At 37.4% G+C, this 23,885-nt stretch overlaps 2 protein-coding genes across 2 annotated transcripts in view; both read left to right on the top strand.

Annotated features, from left to right (window-relative positions):
- Nucleotides 1-493: 493 nt before the first annotated feature.
- LOC128250532 (uncharacterized) lies at nucleotides 494-8,189 on the top strand. Its single transcript, XM_052975797.2, has 2 exons — nucleotides 494-636; nucleotides 5,275-8,189. Exon 2 carries the CDS (start codon nucleotides 5,759-5,761, stop codon nucleotides 6,401-6,403), a length of 645 nt encoding a protein of 214 aa, XP_052831757.1. The 5' UTR covers nucleotides 494-636; nucleotides 5,275-5,758; the 3' UTR covers nucleotides 6,404-8,189.
- A 4,619-nt stretch (nucleotides 8,190-12,808) lies between these two features.
- Nucleotides 12,809-23,885, top strand: part of LOC106869874 (ciliary-associated calcium-binding coiled-coil protein 1) — a 12,131-nt gene continuing 1,054 nt past the window's right edge. Inside the window, exons 1-7 of the mRNA XM_089339868.1 lie at nucleotides 12,809-13,063; nucleotides 15,605-15,702; nucleotides 17,944-18,113; nucleotides 19,307-19,454; nucleotides 20,620-20,692; nucleotides 22,418-22,549; nucleotides 23,621-23,740. Coding sequence (XP_089195994.1) covers nucleotides 12,956-13,063; nucleotides 15,605-15,702; nucleotides 17,944-18,113; nucleotides 19,307-19,454; nucleotides 20,620-20,692; nucleotides 22,418-22,549; nucleotides 23,621-23,740 — 849 coding nt within the window. The 5' untranslated portion in view covers nucleotides 12,809-12,955. The remainder of the gene's footprint in view (nucleotides 13,064-15,604; nucleotides 15,703-17,943; nucleotides 18,114-19,306; nucleotides 19,455-20,619; nucleotides 20,693-22,417; nucleotides 22,550-23,620; nucleotides 23,741-23,885) is intronic.

The raw sequence follows: 23,885 nt of genomic DNA, 5'->3' as shown, positions 1-23,885 counted from the left end.
TTACGTAATCTACACTTCCGTAATCATATTTCAGCAAAATGTCATTCAAAATACATCCATTTATAAAAAAGTGCTTGAAGTAACAATGTTGGAGTTAGGAGTAGAGTGGGGAGACTGAACAGAAAACCTATCGAAAATTTTGTTGTTAATGATATCAATATAATCATCATCTACATTACTGAAAATGTATCTCAGTAAAATTTCTCATCAGAAAATTAAAAGTAAAATCAGAGGTGGGGCATTAATGTGTAGTTGTGCCCTGAGAGGGAACGAAGAAATAAACTGAAAATAGTTCCTTGCAAAAATGACATAGACGGCTATAATATATAATAAATAAATAAAAATTGGTAGAATAAACAGGATGAATAGAATTTATGAAACTCTCGACCACTGAATCGCTTAGTAACTTCTGCCGATTAGAAATCAAGAAATAAAAATTCTGGCAAGGAAACCAATCTGGCCGAAGCACATACTTAAAAATAATTCTTCCACCGGTTTCAGCACAGCCGTAGTAGTAATATTATTCCGCAGGCGGCCACTAAACAAAGTAACACCAGAAGCTGCATTATTTGTCTTCGTGTATTTTATCTTGTTATGAAAATTTTGACCTATTCCAAGTTCCAACTAGATTGATATGTAAGTATTATGAGAATATTAAATTCTTAGTTCGATATTTTACTCCAAGCAGAGCATTATCTTAATCTATCCTTCATTTAATGACATAATTGGTGTGATTTTGCTGCTATTTCTCGCAGACCTTACCACCCCATTCATTCGTTAGTTTTGCTGTTTTAATTTGAGAATATTCTATTTTACAAATTTTCGAATATTTATTTCGTTATGTCAAGCGAAAATTATAATTAATTTTTAAAATCATTTTTGAATTTCCGATTCCAATTCATAATGGAATCATGGCGGAATTTTGGAATTGCTCCCCTTCGAAGTCCCAAAACTCAAGAGAATGGAAAAGCGTAATTTTTTCTCCTTTCTTCTTTTTTTGTGGAGTGCACGGTTTATAAGCAAGAACATTATTTATATATTGTTTTTCTTTTCCATTTATAAATTTATACGCGACAGTTAAAATGAAACCACCGATAATGGAATATGTATAAAAATGACTTGGAAATCTTGGATAATGCCCGAAACATATAAGTGGAAACTGATTTTTTGTCTTTTAGCTGTTTTAGTCGTTGGATTGTGGCTGTGCTGGGGCACAACCTTCAAGGGTTTTGTTTACCCTCTGTATATATTTTGGGTACTTATTTGGTTCTTATTCTCTTAGTCTGTTTTGTCGAGCTGCTAGATTCTTAGGACGTAAACAAACCAACACTGGTTGTCACATTGTGTTGGGACGTGCCGATCTCTAATGGTGGAGGGAACCTGTGGAAAAGGAGGACCCAGGAAGACATGGGATGCGGTGGTGAAGCATGATCTTCGAACGTTGGGCCTCATAGAGGCAATGACAAATGACCAAGACCTTTGGTGATATACCGTGCTTGCGACGACCCGTCAAACCAAGTGAAATTGTAGTCATCGCTGATACCAGTGTCATATAACTGGCACCCATGCTAGTTGCACGTTTGTTTTGTTGTTTGTTTGTTGGCACACCGTCGCTTACGACGTCGAGGGTTCCAGTTGATCCGGTCAATGGAACAGCCTGCTCGTGAAATTAACGTGCAAGTGGCTGAGCACTCCACAGACACGTGTACCCTTAACGTAGTTCTCGGGGATATTCAGCGTGACACAGTGTGACAAGGCTGACCCTTTGAATTACAGGCACAACAGAAACAGGAAGTAAGAGTGAGAGAAAGTTGTGGTGAAAGAGTACAGCAGGGTTCGCCACCATCCCCTGCCGGAGCCTCGTGGAGCTTTTAGGTGTTTTCGCTCAATAAACACTCACAACGCCCGGTCTAGGAATCGAAACCGCAATCCTATGACCGCGAGTCCGCTGCCCTAACCACTGGGCCATTGCGCCTCCACTAGTTGCACGTGAAAAACACCTTTTGAACTTTGGGCCTCACAGAAGCAGTGACAAGTGATTGAAACCTTTGGCAATATACTGTGCTTGAGAAAACCTGTCAAGCCAAGTGAGATTGTAGTTGTGCTAAATGCTGGTTTCAAGTAACTGGCATCTGTGCTTGTGGCACGTAGAAAACATCCACTACAGTCTTGGAATGGTTAATGCGAGGAAAGGCATCCAACCGTAGAAACCATACCAAACCAGATTCGAACCTGCTGCAGCTCCCCAGCTTACCAGTTTCCAGTCAAACTGTCCAATCCATGCCAGCATGGAAAACACACGTTAAATGATGATGATGAAGCTTTGGTTGGCCTGGGGCCTATGGTAAATGACACTTGCCTTGGGAGCTGTGCGGTAGGACTAAACTTGAGACTTTGTGGTTGCAAAGTGAACTTTTATGAATATTGATGTATATCTATCCTGACAAGACAGGAAGGGCATCTGGAGTAGAAAATCAGCTTCATCAAATTCTGTCTGGTTTATTCATGGATGGAAAAGTGGATGTTAAAATGTTGATGATGATATATGTATGTATATATATATATATAGGTAAATGATAGGGTTGCCTCACTACATAACCTCAACCTCCACAATGACTCATTACATAACCTCCACACAATAAAACAACGGCTAACTAGCCCAACAGAATTGCTTCTTGTATTTGTTGCTCCATTCTCCACATGACGCATGCGTACGAACAACCATGCTACATGGCAGTGAAACATGGGCTGTAACTGCTGAGGACATACGTAAGCTCGCAAGGAATGAAGCCAGTATGCTCCGTTGGATGTGTAATGTCAATGTGAATACCCGTCAGAGTGTAAGTATCTTGAGAGAAAAGCTGAACATTAGAAGCATCAGTTGTGGCGTGCAAGAGAGACGATTGCGCTGGTATGGACATGTGGTGAGAATGGAGGAGGATAGCTGCGTGAAAAAGTGCCACACCCTAACAGTTGAGGGAACCCGTGGAAGAGGTAGGCCCAGGAAGACCTGGGCTGAGGTGGTGAGGCAAGACCTTCGTACATTGGGCCTCACCGAGGCGATGACTACGGACCGAGACCTTTGGAAATGGGCTGTGCGTGAGAAGACCCGGCAAGCCAAGTAAGATCGTTGCCAGTGCCCCTGGACTGGTTCTTGTGCGGGTGGCACATGAGATGCACCATTTTGAGCGTGGCCGTTGCCAGTACCGCCTGACTGGCTCCTGTAGGATTTTCGAGCGAGATCGTTGCCAGTGCCCCTGGACTGGCTTGTGCGGGTGGCACATAAAAGACACCATTTCGAGCGTGGCCGTTTTCGTGCGGGTGACACGTAAAAGCACCCACTACACTCTCTGAGTGGTTGGCGTTAGGAAGGGCATCCAGCTGTAGAAACTCTGCCAAATCAGACTGGAGCCTGGTGTTGCCATCCGGTTTCACCAGTCCTCAGTCAAATCGTCCAACCCATGCTAGCATGGAAAGCGGACGTTAAACGATGATGATGATGATGATGATATATATATATATATATATATATATATATATGGGTTCAGTCCCACTGCGTGGCACCTTGGGCAAGTGTCTTCTACTATAGCCTCGGGTCGATCAAAGCCTTGTGAGTGGATTTGGTAGACGGAAACTGTAAGAAGCCTGTCGTATATATGTATATATATATGTGTGTTTGTGTGTCTGTGTTTGTCCCCACCAACATTGCTGGTGTGTTTATGTTGCCGTAACTTAGCAGTTCGGCAAAAGAGACTGATAGAATAAGTACTAGGCTTACAAAGAATAAGTCCTGGGGTCGGTTTGCTCAACTAAAGGCGGTGCTCCAGCATGGCCACAGTCAAATGACTGAAACAAGTAAATGAGTAAATGAGAGTAAATATATGAATACATGATGAGTTACTACACAATTTCCATCTACCAATTCCGCTCACAAGGTATTGGTTGTCTCAAGGCTATAGAAGATACCTGGCCAAGTTGCCACACAGTGGGGTTGAATCTGGGGTGTCTTAGTAGTTTGCAAATCTATAAATTTTACAAAAAGTTATAAAAGGAGTAAAAAATGTTGATGCTACTTGTGAAATTCGAACCCACATCTTTTGTAAACATGACAGGTGCTCTACCGTTGTACTAAAGCAATACTTTTACATAAGGTTATATGTTACTTATATTACAAATGAAAAAGTAAAATTTAGTTGATCAGATAAAGAATTTATCTACATTTTACAGTATGAAAATATAAAATTTCCACTGTTGAATCTCTGCATTTGAAGTAAATTTGATATGTTGTATTGTTTTTTTTTCTATTATTTCATAATATTAAAGTGAAATAATATTGGTTTCAAATTTTGGCACAAGGCCAGCAATTTTGAGAGACAGGGTAAGTCAATTACACCGACACCAGTGTATAACTGGTACTTATTTTATTAACCCCTGAAAGGATGGAAGGCAAAGTCAACCTCAGCAGAATTTGAACTCCCAATGTAAAGACAGATGAAATGTTGCTAAGCATTTTGTTTAGCATGCTAATGATTCTGCCAGCTCCATTGCCTTAAGCTGAAATAATATTAAGGTAGCAAGCTGGTAAAATAGTTGGCAGACAATATGTTTAGTGGTACTTCTTCCAGCTTTGCATTCTGAGATCAGATGCCACCAAAATTGACTTTACCTTTCAGTCTTGATAAAATAAGTGTGGCACCAACACTGGCAGGGTCACCAAGTAATTTGCAAGACAAAGATTCTTTGAGAGGAGAGGTGATCTTGTGTCAGATGATGAATCTATGAAATTTTATGTTCAGGATGTCCATAAATTACCTAAACCGGACTGCATCTTCTAATTCACTGGTTTGGGAAAGTTTCATCAAGAAACTCTCAAACACTCAACCCCCTAATGGGCAATGCACCATCTTCATAGAAAATAACTTTTGGTTGCAAGTGGTACAACTTCAGTTGCAAAAATGTCTTTTTATGAATTTCTCAAATTGTCAAATGAATTTTTGAACACCCTGTATATTCTGGTTTGAAAGATACTTTGTAAATATCTCATAAAGGAACTAATTCTCTTGCTTGGAAGATTTATTTAATAATACTATCATTTCTTTTATAACCTCACTCTATTGAATTTTGATGGTTCTTCCCCTCTGTTATGCAAAATCTCACAGAGCACTGGGGTTGATGAATTCGACTAACCTCCTCTCAAATTTCAGGTCTTGTGCCTAGAATTATTTCAGAATATTTGAAAATAGTCTAAAAGAATTTTTTAAATTTTTATTTCAGATACATCATCATCTTTCAAAGATCAACAAAAGAGATTATGAAGAACACGTACCACTTTATTAATCTGTGAAATTAACAGCAGATTTTCTGTTTCACTCTGTGGAATGTGTCCACTATGATTCTTGCATTTGGACAAATTTACCATTAAGATATAATTGTTTTCCCTGCCATAATTTCAAAAAACCTGGATATGTTTTGAAAAATATATTTATTTTTAGCTCTATTTCACTTGTTGGTTTCTTACCATATGATAAGACAGTTTCCATCATTATAAACTATCTTGGCGTAGTTATTTCAGAAATGATTGTATTCTACTAAAATCATCTTGCGATCTTCGCAACATCTTTAAATATCAACAAAGATCACAGCTTATGGAAATACAGCAATAGAAATATTTGTTAAGAATAACGGAAAAAAAGAAAAAGAGACAAAAAAAATCCTTTCACCTGGGAAATATCCTTGTGTTGTGCAAAAGACGAAAATTATGGAAGATGAATTATGTGAGAAGGAAGTTAAATATGAAAAACAATCAAAGCATATTAAGTCATATCTCTGTGATATCTGTAAAAAGTCATTCCCCCGTAAGAGGAATCTTGCTGAACATAAACACATTCATACAGGAGAGAAACCATGTAACTGTGATATCTGTGGGAAAGCTTTCTCTCATCGAAGCAATTTAATTAGGCACCGATATATTCATACAGGAGAAAGACCCTATCATTGTAATATCTGTGGTAAATCATTCTCACAAACGAACCACTTAGCTAGTCACATACACATACACACAGGAGAGAAATCATATCATTGTCATACTTGTGGTAAATCATTCTCTGAAAGTAGTCAGTTAACAACTCATAAACGTGTTCACACAGGAGAGAGGCCATATTACTGTGAAATCTGTGGCAAATCATTCCCACAAAGTGGTGGCTTAACCACACACAAACGTATTCATACAGGAGAGAAGCCATATCACTGTGATATCTGTGGTAAATTATTCTCTCGAACAAGTGACTTAACTAAACACAAACGCGTACATACAGGAGAAAAGCCATATCAATGTGATATTTGTGGTAAATCATTCTCTCAGACAAATCACTTAAATACACACAAACGCCTCCATACAGGATAGGAACCATATCGTTGTAATAATTGGTTAATCATTCTTTCAAGACAAAAATGTGTTCTTGGGGAATAAAAGCTTCATCATTGCAGAGTCTGCTAAATCATTCACACAAAATACTGTCAGAATAGTTTTAATACAAGCGAATAACCCTATAATAGTGATAAAGGGTAAAAGACCCCCTTCTGTCAAGAATGACCATGGGATTGCACCTAGAAAGTTGCCCTCTGAGGTACAAGTCTGGGCAAGGTTGTTTTATGGAAGACCAGCAGTCACCCATGCATACCATCCTCTCCTCTCCATACCACTGATGTTATCCAAGGGAAAGGTAATGGTCGATACAGCTTGGCACCAGTGACATCACAACTTATTTCTACAGCCGAGTGAACTGGAGCAACGTGAAAATAAAGTGTTTTGCTCAAGAACACAACACAGCCTGGTCCAGGAATTGAACTTGCTACCTCATGATTGTGAGCCTGATGCTCGTAATTGTGGGACAGCGATTTCTGAGTATTATATATTTTATATAACCACATCTGCAGCTGTGGTGGTACATTAATTTATTACTGTGATACTTTTAATGATAACATTCTTTCAGAATACTCATATACATACATTATTGATTTACCTGATATTGTGGGTAAATAATTGAGAAATATATTCTTTATCCCTTTAGCATTTAAACTGGTTATTAGCCAGTCCAAATATTCTCCCTGTTTTATGTTCAAAATGGCAAGATCCAGCTTCTGGTGCCTACCCTACAATGTCATTCTAAAAATAATCACTTCATTGAAATCTCAAAGTTGCAAGATAATGCATGATTAATTCAAAACCATTAAGCAATGTGAATAAACAAGCATTACACATGACAGAGTGAAGGCGTATGGCTTAGTGGTCAGGATATTTGGTTCACAATAGTAAGGTCATGAGTTCGATTCCTGGCGACACGTATGCTTTATCTCATGTTGCTCCAGTTCACTCAGCTGGCACAAAAATGAGTAGTACCTGTATTTCAAAGGGCCAGCCTTGTTACTCTCTGTCATATTGGATCTCCCTGAGAACTACGTTATGGGTACATATATCTGTGGAGTGCTCAGCCACATGCACGTTAATTTTATGAGCAAGCTGTTCTGTTGATCGGATCAACTGGAACACTTGACAGAGTAGTCTGTATGATAAAAGATTTAAAGATCAGGAATAACATCACTACTACAGTTATTATGCTACAAATAAGAAAAAAAAAATTCTTGGGGTGTTTGGATGGGCAACTTGTTATCACCTTGATACTTTGGTTGATGGAATTAGTTCAATGCTGGATACTCCTCATGGTGCACTTTTCAAGTTTATCCAGTATGTAACTTATTCAACCCACCCAAAGTATCAACATGAGAGTTGGATAATAGACTGCCTATCCTTGATACCAAAACTATATAGAAAAGATAATTCATTGAACCATTATAGAATATATCTATGAGATTTTATGTACAGGATGTCCATAAATTATCTAAACTGGACTGCCTCTTCTAATCCACTGGTTTGGGCAAGTTTTGTCAAGAAACTCAAACACTCAACCCCTAATGGGCAGTGCACCATCTTCATAGAAAATAACTTATAGCTGCAAGTGGTGCAACTGCAGTAGAAAAAATGTCTTTTTATGAATTTCTCAAATTGTCAAATGAACCACTGGTCTTATTCTCCCATCGCTTGTTATCTCCTCTGTGCAGCCCAGAATTTTGATGTCTGACATTAACATTATTTTGTGAATTTTCTTAATAAACTGAAAAATCTAAATAAACTTTGTTTACTCTAATTCTTTATGATGCATAGCTGTGTGGTTAAGAAGTTTGATTTGGAACTTTGGGACCATGTAGTTAGGGGTTCAATCCCAGTGCATGGATGGACTTTCAGCTAGTGTCCTGCACATTTCTGCAAGTCAACAAATACCTTGTAAGTGAAACTGGAAGAACGATGCTGAGAAGATTATTTGTGTATGCATACATATATATTCATTAACATCATTTAATGTCCATTGTCCATGCTGGCATGCGTTGAACAGTTTGACCAGATCTGGTAAACTCCACCAGACTGCAGTCTGATTTGGCATGGCTTTTATGACTGGATGCCTTTCCTAATGCCAACCACTTTATAGAGTGTGCTGGGTACTTTTACGTGACACCAGATGGTGACACCAGTTCGATTCCAGGCAGTGGTAAGAAAAAGAAGAAGAAGAAGGGGCGACGACAACTGCAGTCAGATAGCTGCAACCAGTAAAAGAATATATTACATAAGCTTCACAATTAATCTAAAAGTTGCTGGCTAACGTTTTGTGAACATCGTTTTGTATGTGTGGATAACAGGAAGCAGTGTTGATAGTTGTTAGATACAAGATAGGTCCTGGGAGAGAGAGAGAGAGAGCTGAACTTAGCAAGAAGCGAGTTCTGTCTTGTGTCTTCTGTGTAGAAGTGGATTTAAAACAGACAACAAATATGTAGGCTTTAACCATGGGATTACCGCTTACAAAATGATGCCAGCTGCCACCTCTTGCAACTCTAACTCCTGCACAGAAGTGGTTCTGTGCTTCTAAACCTTCTCTAAAGGCGTCATCTACATTAAGATCACCTCATACCCCCATCTTACTTTTCAGCATCATGCAAATAACATCCTCAAAATATTTTTTTATACCAGACCACACAATTTTTAATAATAACAGCAGGAATATTGTAAATATTCAGTTTTCTACATCGGTGAGACCTGCCCTACAATACTTCTAATTCAAAAGTTTCACACCATATTTTAACATTTCAAAATTTGTTTCATTTTTTTTTTAATATTATTAATTGTAACAAAGACATTTTTTCCATTTATCAGAACATCTTATTGATTATTATCCTGATAGAAATTTTGAAAGATTTAAAATTTAACCTCCTCCCACCACGTATGTGTGTGTGTAAAGGGAGAATGCTGGCCTGCTTGCTTAGCTAGTTGGGTGGCATCATTTGCAAGCTAAAACAATGCAAAGTGCATTGTGACCAGTGATGTATAACATTATATATATATATTTCCCTATGAATATTTTCACGATAACTACTTGATAAATTCTTATATAAGAGTTTATCCTATTATTTGTGTGTATATATATATATATATATATATATATATATATATGCGAGTAAAAATAAATACAAAAGAGGTGGTTTTTTTTGTATGATTGTGTATAGAGGAATATATTATTTTGTTTAAAAGAGTTCCAACACTGTCTGTTTTTTATGTTTTATTTATATTCCTGCAGAACCAATGTGGGGTATAGAATATGGAATATACAATATATAATATAATATACAATATATAATATAAAATAAAATAAAATAAAAATGGATGGCACCATGAAAGAAAGTATTGAATGTAGATGAAATATTGAGTGTTCAGTATAAAGGATCAAATATATAAATATAAAAATATAAATATATAAAGGCGACTCGAGTTTCAGGGCTATTTCCCTTCGTCATGGCCGGTATGACAGACTTTAACATATATATATGTATGTATGTATGTATGTATGTATGTGTGTGTGTGTGTGTGTGTGTAATCTGTGAAGGCGCATAGCTCGGTGGTTAGAGAGTTGGGATTACGGATCGGGCTGTGTGTTATGTTCTTGAGCAAGACACTTTATTTCACGTTGCTCCAGTTCACTCAGCTGAAGAAATGAGTTGCAACGTCACTGGTGCCAAGCTGTATCGGTCTTTGCTTTTGCCTTAGATAACATCGGTAGCATGGAGAGGGGGAGGCTGGTATGAATAGGCGACTGCTGGTCTTCCATAAACAACCTTGGCCGGACTTGTGCCTTGGAGGGTAATTTTCTAGGTGCAATCACATGGTAATTCTTACTTGTGGCTCAACCCCGGGGAAAAGTATTCTTTCGTGGAAAACTAACAGTTCACCATGAATGCAAGTGTCTCCTCCCCAAACCACAGATGTTTTTCAGGGGTCAATATAGCTTGGCAATACTGACCCCTATATTGACCAATATAGCGTGTCGTTCTAGACTTTGGTGTGAAAGGGCAAAGGGCGGGCATCTGTGTTGTCCGCTGCTCTAACATTTCCGGCCTGGATTGGTTATTGTCTTTTATCAAAATCCGATAGGATGAAAGGCAAGGTTGGTCTTGATGGGATTGTGGGAACATACTTCGAGACGTTCTATGAAACGTTCTAACCACTCTACCAACACGTCAACAAAATCCACACGAACTGAATGTAAGGGACGTGACTCTTTCTTAAAGTAATAAATAAGGGATATAATTCTAAATTTAAATTACTGACAAGGCAAAAAATGTGGTTTTTGTTGTAGTTGTTTGAAAGAGACGTGATTGCAGTTTCTCTCCTTGTAGAACAACATCAAAGAGAATCCTTTAAAGGGTTTACGCTTTTCTAAACGTTGTTTTTGTATAGTTTTTAATTATTATGGCATACCGGTAGTTAGCTGAAAGACGAAGTGTGATCTACAGAACTAATTTCCTGTCCTGACTCACCTTATTGTAGTCCACCATTGGATTTGCAGTTTTGGACCAAGAAAGAAAATGCCTCTATGTAGTTTCTCGATCTCTAAGAAACTGTAGCTAAATCTCCCTCAATTACTATCCTACAATGTCTTGAAAATGGTTAAATGGACAGGACAATTGGATTTTGATAAATTTCTTCCAACCGCTTGAAGTATTTCACCATATTATATAAAAATATGGTTTTGATGTAGTTTTGTATACGAATGAAAAGAATCGCATTAATTTTTCTAGAAATTAATAAATAAAGAAGTTACAAGCACTTAAATTATGTAATTAGTTCGTTGGGATACGAAATGTAAGGGCTAGTACTAGCCCTTACATTTCGTATCCCAACGAACTAATTTGCTTTTCTTTTGACATCTGACAATTCCGCTTCTCTTTCTACAAAACTTCTTTTTACTCATTTACTTGATACCTTCTGACATTTACCACGGGCACTCTATGTGGTAACTTGAACTGCTTGAAATAGCAGCCAAATCAGTCCTTTTTAAGCCTACCCCTTTTCTGTGGTCATGGTAGATATTTAGAACTTCTTCACCACACAGCAATTCCGATTTTACTTCTTGCTCATATAACGTGTGCTATTATCTATCTTCTCCTTGAATAAAACCCATAAACTTTAAATCTTTCTTGAGAGAGAGAGAGAGAGAGAGAGAGAGTAAAATATAGATATACTGATATTACAGAGACGTGACATTTCGTCTGTCTTTACATTCTGAGTTCAAATTCTGCCGAGGTCAACTTTGTCGGTGATTCTTACGGGGGTCGATAAAATAAGTATCAATTGAGCAGTGGGGTCAACTTACCCAGTCTTCCGGAATTTCTGGCCTTGTGCCAAAACTTGTAATCAATATTACAGAGACAGATTAAAAAAAAGTTCTTTCTTTCTTTCTCTCTCCCACCCTATGCTTCTTTCTGTTTCGGAAATTTGAAAATTTGTTGTTTTGAAGCTGATGATGATGGTATAGATGAAATAGATGAAATTTGAGGCGGTGAGCTGGCAGAAACGTTAGCACAACAAGCGAAATGCTTAGCGGTATTTCGTCTGCCGTTACGTTCTGAGTTCAAATTCCGCCGAGGTCGACTTTGCCTTTCATCCTTTCGGGGTCGATAAATTAAGTACCAGTTACGCACTGGGGTCGATGTAATCGACTTAACCCCTTTGTTTGTCCCCTCTATGTTTAGCCTCTTGAGGGTAATAAAGAAATTGGTGATAGTATAGATGAAATAGCAGCCAAACATCTCTGAAAGCACATCATATTCTCTTAAAATGCATAGCATTACTTTTATCTTCTAATTTTCTCCGTCGTTTTTTTTATAGTGTCTTGATGTAAGCGCAGTGTGCTCGAATGGTTAAAAAGTTCTCTTTGCAATCACAATGTTGCGGGTTCGATCCCACTGTATGGTACCTCGGGTAAATGTAATTTTCTATAACCTGGGCTGACACATACCTTCTAAGTGATATTGGTTCGATAGGAATAGCACAGAAATCCGTCGGGTGGATTATATTCGTAATTCAAAATGTAGAGCTTTGTCAGGCACACTGTGTCACGCTGATTCTGCTTGTGAAATATATAAATATATAAAAAGTTCATGTATCTGTGGAAAACTCACACATTAATTCAAGAGCAGGTATTTCACTCGATTGAGCAAATGAATCTTCATCGTTGAACGACGGAGATCCTCCACCATATTTTCTCCTCGAATTTCTTCCCATTTGGAGTGTTTTATACTATTTTTATTCTTTTGTACAATCTATCAACAATCTTCTAGAGTCACCTCCCTTAGCCAACCTTATTCTCTAGAATTACCTCCCTTGCGTCTCTCCTGCGTTCTTGTATTTATTTAAATCCCACCCCGCCAAAACACAGGTCCGCAGTAAATGCACAACCCGGTTCTGAAACCATAGCAACAAAAATAACAATACCAAGAACAACAACATCAGTAACTTCAAGAACAACGAATAAAGAACACAACATTGGCGAAAGTAACAAATTTTTGAAATATGTCTTCGAAGAGGACTTCTGTCCGAGATAAAAGGAGTAATAGACTGGGATTTAGTGCATCTTCTATTTCGACTTCGGTCAAGAAAGATTCGGCCAAGATTACTGAAGTGAGTAACTAAATCACTTAATTAATAGCTAATTAATAAATAGTTAAGTAAATGATTAATTGATAGAGCCCGAGGAAACTAATGGCGATGCGTGTTGGCCTAAAATAATGTACACAAGTTCGGGACGTTGGATGCGGTCTGAATAGATGAAGAATCGGACATTTTGGGACTGTTTGACAGACGAAGAAAAGAAAAGTAAAAAAAAAAAGAAATTTTGGAATAGCTATCCCCTACCTTATGGGGAAAGAAAAGGGCACGAAATTGGATTGTATTTATTTATTTATTTACTTCTTGTTTTTTTTTTTAGTATTCCTGTGTGTCATACGATAGTAAAAAAAATATTTTCTTTCGCAAAATTTCCAATTTTTGTTTTTAACATATTTTTAGATTCCTAATTCCATGATCTTTTCGACTCCCATGAGATGGGAATATCTATTCCTAAACTCTGCAAATCTCTCTCTCTCTCTCCCCACTTCCTCATCATCTCTTGTCCACTCCCTCTTCCTCTCTCCAACTCTCCTTTCTTTCTTTGCTTGCTTGCCTCTCTCTCTCTCTCCTCACCTTCTCTCTCACCCTTTCTCTCCATCTTCCTTTTCTTCTCTTTCTCTCAGACAAAGGACAGTCCCCAAAACATTCATCTTCTCCTTATGGCATACCAACTCATCCAACCTTTCCAACGAATTTCACTTTATTCATTTAGAGCTTTGTTCTCCATCACTTCTGTGTATTCCAAGTTTAAACTCCACCTGGATTAACTTTCTTTATGTCATTTCAAGGAGTCAATTAAATATGGTGATGTGTGTGTGTGTACATATATATATATATATATATATATATATATATATATATATATATATATATATATATATATATATATATATATATATATATATATATATATATATATATATATATATATATATATATATATATATATATATATATATATATATATATATATATATATATATATATATATATATATATATATATATATATATATATATATATATATATATATATATATATATATATATATATATATATATGTGTGTGATTGTGGAGGCGCAATGGCCCAGTGGTTAGGGCAGCGGACTCGCGGTCATAGGATTGCGGTTTCGATTCCCAGACCGGGCGTTGTGAGTGTTTATTGAGCGAAAACACCTAAAGCGCCACGAGGCTCCGGCAGGGGATGGTGGCGAACCCTGCTGTACTCTTCCACCACAACTTTCTCTCACTCTTACTTCCTGTTTCTGTTGTGCCTGTAATTCAAAGGGTCAGCCTTCTCACACTGTGTCACGCTGAATGTCCCCGAGAACTACGTTAAGGGTACACGTGTCCGTGGAGTGCTCAGCCACTTGCATGTTAATTTCACGAGCAGGCTGTTCCGTTGATCAGATCAACTGGAACCCTCGACGTCATAAGCGACGGAGTGCCAACAACGTGTATGTGATCCTCCTCCTCCTCTGCCTCCTCATTTTCATCATCATCATCAACTTCCTCCTCTTCATCACCACCATCATCATCCTCATCATCATCATCTTCCTCCTCTTGTACCCCCTCCTCCTTCTCTTCCTCATTTAATGTCCCATTTGCCATGTTGGTACGGGTTGGATGATTCAACAGGAACCAATGAACCAGAGGGCTGTGTCAAGTGCCAACACCTGCTCTGGCATGGTTCTTACAGCTGAGTATCCTTCCTAATGCCAGCCACTGTACAGCATACTGAGTGCTTTTCTTTTTGTAGCACCAGCACTAGTGAGGTTGCTAAGTATTCATAAGACAGGACCTTCTTGACTGGGGAAAGTATAGTATTGGGGGATACAAAAGTATGGCAGAAGGACATACTTCTTGCTGAAGAGGTCAACACATAGCTTCTCCAGCTGGGAAAAAGGGAGAAAGTGAGAGAGAGATGGTGATGGTATACCTTCAAGGTACAACGTGAACATGAGAGAGAGAATATGGATAGAAGAACAGAGAAGGTGGGTAGATGAAGGAGAAAGAGAGAGAGAGAGTGGCAGGTAGGCAAAGAGAGAGAGGAGAGGGAGTGGACAAAAGAGGTTGGGGAGGGGAGAGAGCAAGAGGTTTGCAGAGTTTAAGAATAGATATCTCTATCTCATGGGAGTGAAAAAGACATAGAATTAGGGATCCAAAAATGTTTAAAACGAAAAGTCTATACACACATGAGAGGTGCTGAAAAGTTCCTGGTTTAAGAGTATTACAAAATGTTTGGTTGGAGGCCAAACCTTCTGAGTTTTTTTTACAGGGCTTAAAAAACTGAAGGACCACTGCAGTAAGTGTGTGAATCTGAGAGGGGAATATGTTGAATAAAATCATAATTAACTGATCATCCTGTATTTTCTCTTACCCAAAGCCAGGAACTTTTCAGCACAGCCTTATGTATGTATGTATGTTTGTATGTCTGTATGTATGTATATGGCTAACCAGCTCTTTATGCCCTTGCAGGCTTTAATGACAGAACTTTGTGAAGTATTTTCTTATGATTATTTCTTTTCTTTCTATTTTGCTTCTTCTGTAAAGAGCGAAGTACAAATTGCCAAAACCTGGCAGGCTTACAGATACCTTAACTATGAAATGACACAGCAGCTCCTGAAAGCTTCCTTATCTGAAGTAGAAAAGTAAGTCAGTTTCTAAAAGTTAGGGGCCTTCCTGAAACTCAGTCTGTCTGTCTGTCTCTTTCTCTCTCTCTCTCTCTTTCTCATGTATATGTATATAGATAGTGATGTCATTTTATTATCTAGCTGTGTACCTATCTGTCTCTCTGTTTTTACTCAAAATTTGTCTGTCTATCCCTCTGTCCCCCATCCCAACTCATTGCTTATCACCCCATTCAGTCTAATTTAATCTGTACGTTGCTATGCCTGTTTCTCTAATTAGTACTCTAACTGGTACCCTGAACCATCCTCAAGTATTATTTCAAGTTTTTATCACAGCTCAGTTTGGTGAAAAGATCATTGGCACTGGCTAAGCCAAAACCAGCTTTGCTCTGCATAGAACCCCCACTTCCTGACCAGAAGAAGTCATAGTTTTGTTTTTGTAACTTTTCTTGTCCTTGCAGTCATATTTCTGACAGTGCAACAATGCTTACACCACATCGCATCACCTAATTGTAATTTACCAAATTTCTTTCTTTGAGTCTTCCAGATTTGGTTCCTTCCAAACTTGTTCCAATGTTCCAAGAATCAAAACTTTATTTATTGTGTTTTGTTTCTGTCTCTTTCTGTTCACAGAAATGGAATAGATACACCCCCCCCCCCCACTCCACTACTTCTGCCACTGAGTGGTCTATCTCAGCCAGGCTAAGAGAGCAATTTTTATTCCACTATTCCTCCTTCTGTTGGGTCATTATTTGATTGGGACAGGTATCTCAATACCTAAATAGGGCTGCCTGGTCACTTCAGCAGAACTTTGGATATTTATCTCTCTACACCATGCCACTCATGACCATCACACTGAAGTCATCAGTGTCATGTTTCTGGTTAGCGGCATTCAACTTCTCATACCGTTCATCTTCTCTATTTACCTATCATTGTTGAACTTTCACTTCTTGTGCCCCATGCCTTTCCTCTTGTTTTATGTATCCACATTTTCAATCCTTGCACCTTCAACCAAACCCAGCAGAACATCGAGGACTTGATGCCTGGAGAGAGAGAGAGAAAGAGAGAGAGAGAGAGAGAGAGAGAGAGAGAGAGAGAGAAAGAAAGAGAGAGAAAGAAAGAGAGAGAGAGAGAGAGTGGTGGGGTGTGTGTGTGTGGCATCTATTTAATGTATATATGAAAGCAAAGGTTAACTTAGAGTAACCTTTATATAAAAGCAAGGCTTTATTTGATAGTCAGTGACCTTTATCAGCCTTGTCATAACACCATCTCCGAAAGTATGCACAGCTCTTTATAGTTCAACAATGGCAAATGTTTGGTTACTGCACCCTGGAAAATGCTGTCTCTGTCGGTCAATGACAGGGGTTGAGGATCCAACCCCATAAGGGATAATATCTATCCAATATACTGCTGGGAGGGTACCCAATTATTGTTACACTAGTGTTATACCAAGTGCAATAAGTGGGTGCAGGTAAAAGGGGGTTATTTTATCCTAAATTTATATAGCAATAAGAAAATGGAGGGGAATATGAGGTACTCATCAACTTGCAGACACTGTATTCCGTTGATTAATCTGTTTATTTTATAACTAAATTGACAAAAAACACAATATACAGACACTTATGACATACCATGTCATATCAACAATTTTGGTATGCTTGTGCAGCCATCTGTGTATGTGCATCTGAGCACACATATATGTACTCATTATCATCATTTAATGTCTGTTGTCCATACTGGCATGGGTTGGAAGGTTTGACCAGAGCTGGTAAGTTGGGGGCTGCACCAGACTCCAGTCTGATTTGGCATGGTTTCTACGGCTGGATACCTTTCTTAACGCCAACCACTTTACAGAGTGTGCTCGGTGCTTTTACACTGCACAGACACTTTTATGTGGCACTGCACAAGCGCTTTTGCATGACACTGCATGGGTGCTTTTATGTGTCACCACACAGGCACTTTTTTATGTGGCTACATGGGTGCTTTTATGTGATACCTCATGGGTGCTTTTACGTGGCACCACATGGGCACTTTTACGTGATGCTGCATGAGCACTTTTACATGTTGCTACACGGATGCTTTTACATGGCATTCAGGTCTGCTTGATTAGGGCTGCCCTGTAGGTAAACAACAACAACAACAGCAACAACAATCCCCAATATCATTACACTGAATTCAGAAAAAAATGAAAAAATAAAAATCATAAACGAAACAAAAAAAGCAAACTGTAAACAAATACAATATTTTCTTTTGTTTTGCAAGGAAGATGATTTCATTCCTGAAGCTGACTCAACCATCTGTGGACCTGAAGGAAGCAGTAATGTTAGATTATTTTGTGGCAGGTATTTACTGGGCCCACAACCAATCCTACAGCAACGAGCAGTTTTCTGGTTTCTTTTCTTTACTCTATGATCTGTTATGCAACGTCAAAGGTTTGTCCCTTTTCTTTAAATTCTTCCTTTTTTTTCTTTGGGATGGGGGTTGTAAGCATGTAAAACCCTTATCTTTTAAGTTCTTTTTATGGTTTAGTCCAGGTGTTTTCAAACTTTTTGACTTGCGGACCCCTTTATATTTCAGGCTTTACCTTATAAACGCTTATGAAATTTATACATAAATATTTGCTTAAAATAACATATATATTTTACATTTATTTATTTAACCGTATTTAACAAATAGGTTTATTGTCAATTAAAAGATTTCGATTAAAAAACATATATAAAATCAAATTGCCCATAAAAAGTATTTGCTGTCCTTGCGGACCCCCTGTGGTCTGTGGACCACAGTTTGAAAACCCCTGGTTTAGTCAATGGGCTCTGGCCATGCTGTAGCACTGCCTCGAAGGGTTTTTAGGATATCATATCAGCTCTCCTTCCCCTCAGTACTTATTTCAGCCTGTTACTAGTTTTATTGATCTCTGCTTGTAGAACTGTTAAGTTATAGGCTAAAAAGGGACACAACATAAGCAGCAGTGGTTTCTACACCAGTGTAAATATAAATACACACTCACATACTCTCACGTACACACACAGGGAATAATACAAATGGTTTATTCACTTTCTTACAATATACATAGACAAAAGCACACACACATGTATGCATGTGTATGTGAGTGTGTGTGTGTGTATATATGTGCGCAATGGGAATGAATTTGAGTAACTGTTAACATAATTTACTTTAAGGTATGGATGAATTAAGTTTAGCTCTAACTTCCCCATTCTTATAAACACCAAGTAACTATTTAACTTGCTATGTAAATGCATGTGTACTAAGCTACACATGTGCATATGCTTATGTCTTCATGGATGCTTGTATGAGTGAGTGTACATTTGCCATGCAATTTACATGAGGGCGTTTATACATCTATATCCATTAAGGGTTATTTTAATACTTTTCTTGTTGTATTGTGTGTCCGTTTCTTTTTTGCATCAGTTATTTTATTATTGATCTATGTAAATGAAGATATTTCCTTTAATTTGCCATATAACATTAATTTTATGTGGACTTAACAACCTCAGTTTGACACTATGTTGTAATTATTCTCGAGTCAATGCTATGAAGTAATTATTCTAATTCATGATCTGTTCTGTTTTTCTTGTTAGACAATTCTGTTTCTGCTGTCTTTCAGACAAACATCTCACAATTGGAAACAATTTACAGGAACTTCGAAAATCTTTGGCTGGCATTGCAGTTTCTGATATAATAACTGATTGTGGAGGGATGCTGTTCTTTAACCTGAATGCTGCAAAAAAGATCATTGAATATTTTCAAGTAACGTAAGTGGAGTTTGAATCGCAACCCAAGTGATTCACATATACTCACAGACTACGGGAACCTGTTACATGCAATATAACACTACCTGCTCAATGCTTGTGGGGTCAACAACCTAACTCACCCTTTACTGGGTTTGAAGTGACAAAAATGTGGATGAAAAAGCTAAAACCTGTTACAGATGAATGATGTTTTTAAGACTGATGGCACCAATCTCTTGGAGAGAAGGTGGATGCTGCCAAGATTATGAATCCCAATGAATTACTTAAATGGGAGACATACCAATATATAATTCTATACTGGAATGATTGGGGCTTGAGTTAAATAAGGACCACATTTCTTACTAAGTGTAGTAGGTTGGTGTTAATAGTAATGTTAACAAGAGCCAAAGATCAAGAAGTGTGGTGGGGATGAAGACTGATAAAAATTTCAGGTATCCTCATCAAATAAATTCTCTATGAATGTCTTGATTTGATGTTGTCCTATGTAGGCCTCCTTTTCTTAGATAGCTGGAGTGTGATTTGTATGATATCTGGCTGCTATTTCTAGCAGACTGAATGACTGCATAAAGGATCCATGGTTTGTAGTTATGAATCCATATGTATAAAGTGCAGTTTTGCCCTGAGCTGAGTCCAAAGTATTTTATGATACATTTAATGTTATCATGTGACAGAATGTAACGCTTTATTTGTCTTATGGTGTCATCTGCTGGAGACTAAACAAAAAGACTAAAACTGCCATCTGTATATCATACTTAATGTATACACACTCTTGATTGACCAGTTACCTCAGTATTTGTTCTGAGATAACATCTCATCTCTCTCTGATTTATAATGTTTTTAACACAGAACATCCTTAGGGGTTAGCCACATTTAAGTGGCAAATATACTTCACGTTGTCATGCTGCTACTGTTTATACCTTGTCCTTAAGAGATGTTATCTCAGAATAACTGACCTATTGACAATGTATATATGTTAATTGTGACATATAGATTGCTATTTTAATGAAATACTGCTTCAGTTGTATATACCAAAAAGTATTGAGTTATGAAAAACCATGAGATTCATTTAACTAGTTTTAGCAAGTAAAATGATATTTAATTAACAAAAATATCAAATGATTAACATTTTCGTAATATTTCTTTTGTCGTTTATTTATTTATTTTGCAGTTTATTCCAGCATTATTGCCTTTATGAGTATATTTATACTCACATGCAAGCTGAACAAATCATCGGCACAGATGTAAGTGTTTGGGAATTTTTTACTAGATCAGTTGCCTAAATTATTGTCGGTATTTATCAATACTGCCTTCTGCTGTGTTAGCAGTGCTATTATATCACTCGTTGAGGTTATCTCTACACATAAATAGTGAAGGCGCATGGCTCCGTGATTAGAGCGTCGAGCTTACGATCATGAGGTTGTGAGTTCGATTCCCGGACCGGGCTGCGTGTTGTGTTCTTGAGCAAGACACTTTATTTCACGTTGTTCCAGTTCACTCAGCTGTAGAAATGAGTTGCGACGTCACTGGTGCCAAGCTGTATCGGCCCCTTTGCCTTTCCCTTGGATAACATCGGTGGCATGGAGAGGAGAGGCTGGTGTGCATAGGTGACTGCTGGTCTTCCATAAACAACCTTGTCCGGACTTGTGCCTCGGAGGATAACTTTGTAGGTGCAATTCTATGGTCATTTATAGCCGAAGGGGGTCTCCTCCAACACATAAATAACCATTTACATATCATAATTAATGTATATATACTGGCAATAGGCCAATTACTATAGTGTCTGTCCTGAGATGACATCTCTTAAGCACTTGCTGTATTAAAAACATAATTTCTATAATCTCTAAAGAAATTCTCCAGAGATAACCTTAACAAGTGATGTATGAATATATATATACATATATATATATATACAGGGTGGCCCAAAAGTAGGTTTACAGTTATCATGTAGGCACTTTAAATTTCTTTTAAAACATTTTATTACATTTAAATTTCTATCTTACAAACTGAAAAGGGAGCGTGACAAAATTAACTAAATTAGCATAGAATAATGGTTTCATTGTTTTTTATAATTAAGATCTGAACTATTAATACATGAATGCGAAAAAGATAGTTGAATAACTGTAAACCTACTTTTGGGCCACCCTGTTTAACAGTACATGTGCAGCCTATGGAAAAGTGTGCCTTCAAGTTGGAGGATTGATATGGCATGTCAAAAGACTTCATACTGTGGCACCTGTTCCCTCCACCAGCCAGCACAGTTGTGCATTAAGCAGTAGAATGGGCAAATCTTTGACGAAGCTCAAGAGTCATACAAGGGCCTCATATTGCATCATCAATGACTTATCTCAGTGATTCTTTCTAGCAATAGCTTTGCTCATATATGAGAAATCAGCTACTATACTATACTATACTATGCTATGCTATACTATACTATACTATACTATATATATAACAGCAATATTCGTAGCCACCTTAACATGGCTGTCTGTCCGAGCAGACACTAATGCGATTTTTTAACCCCAAGATGACATCTCCTCTAGTTGGTTAACGATGCACAGCTGCATCCGATAAAATTGCGAGCAGGGGACTGAACCCCTACCATCTCCTAGCGACAGGACCAGTAGACCAGTCCTGGTTTCGGGCTGTTTCTGCCAGTACTGGACACTGCATCTACTAGAGATGATAACAGCTTACTTCTGCGGACAATATATATATATTTCACAGTCACTGATTTTGCTACAAGCAAAAATGCTAGTTCTAAAATCTCTCTGGGTTTAGAAGACACTTGCCCAAGGTGTCATGCAGTGGGACTGAACCTAGAACCATGTGGTTGGGAAGCAGGCTTCTTCCCACACAGCCATGCCTGTGCCTAGTTAAAGATTTATGCAAACATTAAAAACACTTGATTGATTTTGAAAAATTTTGACCATTTTGGTTTTTGTTTCTGCTTCCAAACTATTTTGCAGTTAAAAATTGTACCAGTAATTGGCCTTGGCCCATGTTTTGCACCGCCATTAATTGAAGCGGTTTTGGAAGATTCTTATGTAAGCTACATTAATCTTCCCCCAGAAACCGAGCTTGAGACTGACAAAGGAGAGGTAAAAGGACATTTTTCTTCTTTTAAAAGGAATTGGCCAGAATTCTTTGGTGGGGCTGGGGCTGGGGTTGTACTTTGGAACAAAACTTTCTTTCCTTTTCTACTTTCTTTCAAAACTTCTCCTTCCTTCCTTATTACTTCCTTCCTTCCTTCCTTCCTTCCTTATAATTTTTAATTTTTTATGGAAAAAAATGATGGTTTTTTTTTTCCTTATGAGGTTTTTTCATGCTAACCACTTGATAAATTCTTATAAAGTTTTTATCCTAATATTATATTATGAATAATTAGAATATATTCAGTGCTGAATATTATTCCGTAAAAGCACATGTACTGAAGTGTAACTTAAAAAGCTCACCTCTTTCATGGATATATAAGGATGAACAATCGTCTATGTACTGTGTTGGGTACATCAGGGTATGTTGATTTTTGTTATTTTTATGTGTTTTGACCATACGTGTACTGATGAATAAAAGATGCAGTTTACTGCATAGTTTGCTGCATTAATTATGAAACCATTGGCTTACCGTTAAGTTAAAAGTTTTTAGGTGGTTAGCTTTGAAAATTGCATTCCCTCGCGATCGGTAAAAATGTGTTTATTTTGGTAGTTTTGACTTATGGAATCCCTCTAAGCGTGAGGCATTATTGTATAGTAATGCCCTTATATAAATTAAATTATATATTTTTATGGAAAAAATGATGGTTTTTTTTTTCCTTATGAGGTTTTTTCACACTAACTACTTGATAAATTCTTATAAAGTTTTTATCCTAATATTATATATATATATATATATATATATATATATATATATATATATATATATATATATATATATATATATATATATATATATTTATATATATATATATATAAATATCTAATTATATTATATAAATAAATATTTATATATATGTATATCTATCTATCTATCTATCTATGTATATATTTATACACACACACACACACACACACACACACACACACACACACACACACACACACACACACACACACACACACACACATATATATGTAAATGTGATTATGTATGTATGTCTGTTTCTTGGTCAACAGTTACTGGTTGAAGCAGAAATCCCTGCAGGACCTGATATGAGTTTCCTGAACAGTATCACTAAGGAAGAGGTGGAGGAGATATTTCAAAGCGTAGCTGATGAACTCCTACCACATGTTCAGGTAAATTGATGAAATCTTAACCAAGCATATTTCTTTGTGTTCTTTTTTGTCTGTTGTATAAATCAAAAAGGCTGAAAGGCACGAGGACAGAGACATTCCTCTTTGGTAGAGCTCTCATTGACTTCTTCAAGTTTCACTTGGAAAA

Source organism: Octopus bimaculoides, chromosome 22 (assembly GCF_046866305.1).
Source record: "Octopus bimaculoides isolate indiv1 chromosome 22, ASM4686630v1, whole genome shotgun sequence".
NCBI classification, from domain to species: Eukaryota; Metazoa; Mollusca; class Cephalopoda; order Octopoda; family Octopodidae; genus Octopus; species Octopus bimaculoides.
The sequence above is the reverse complement of the archived record's forward strand: the minus strand, read 5'-3'. Positions and strand labels throughout refer to the sequence as shown.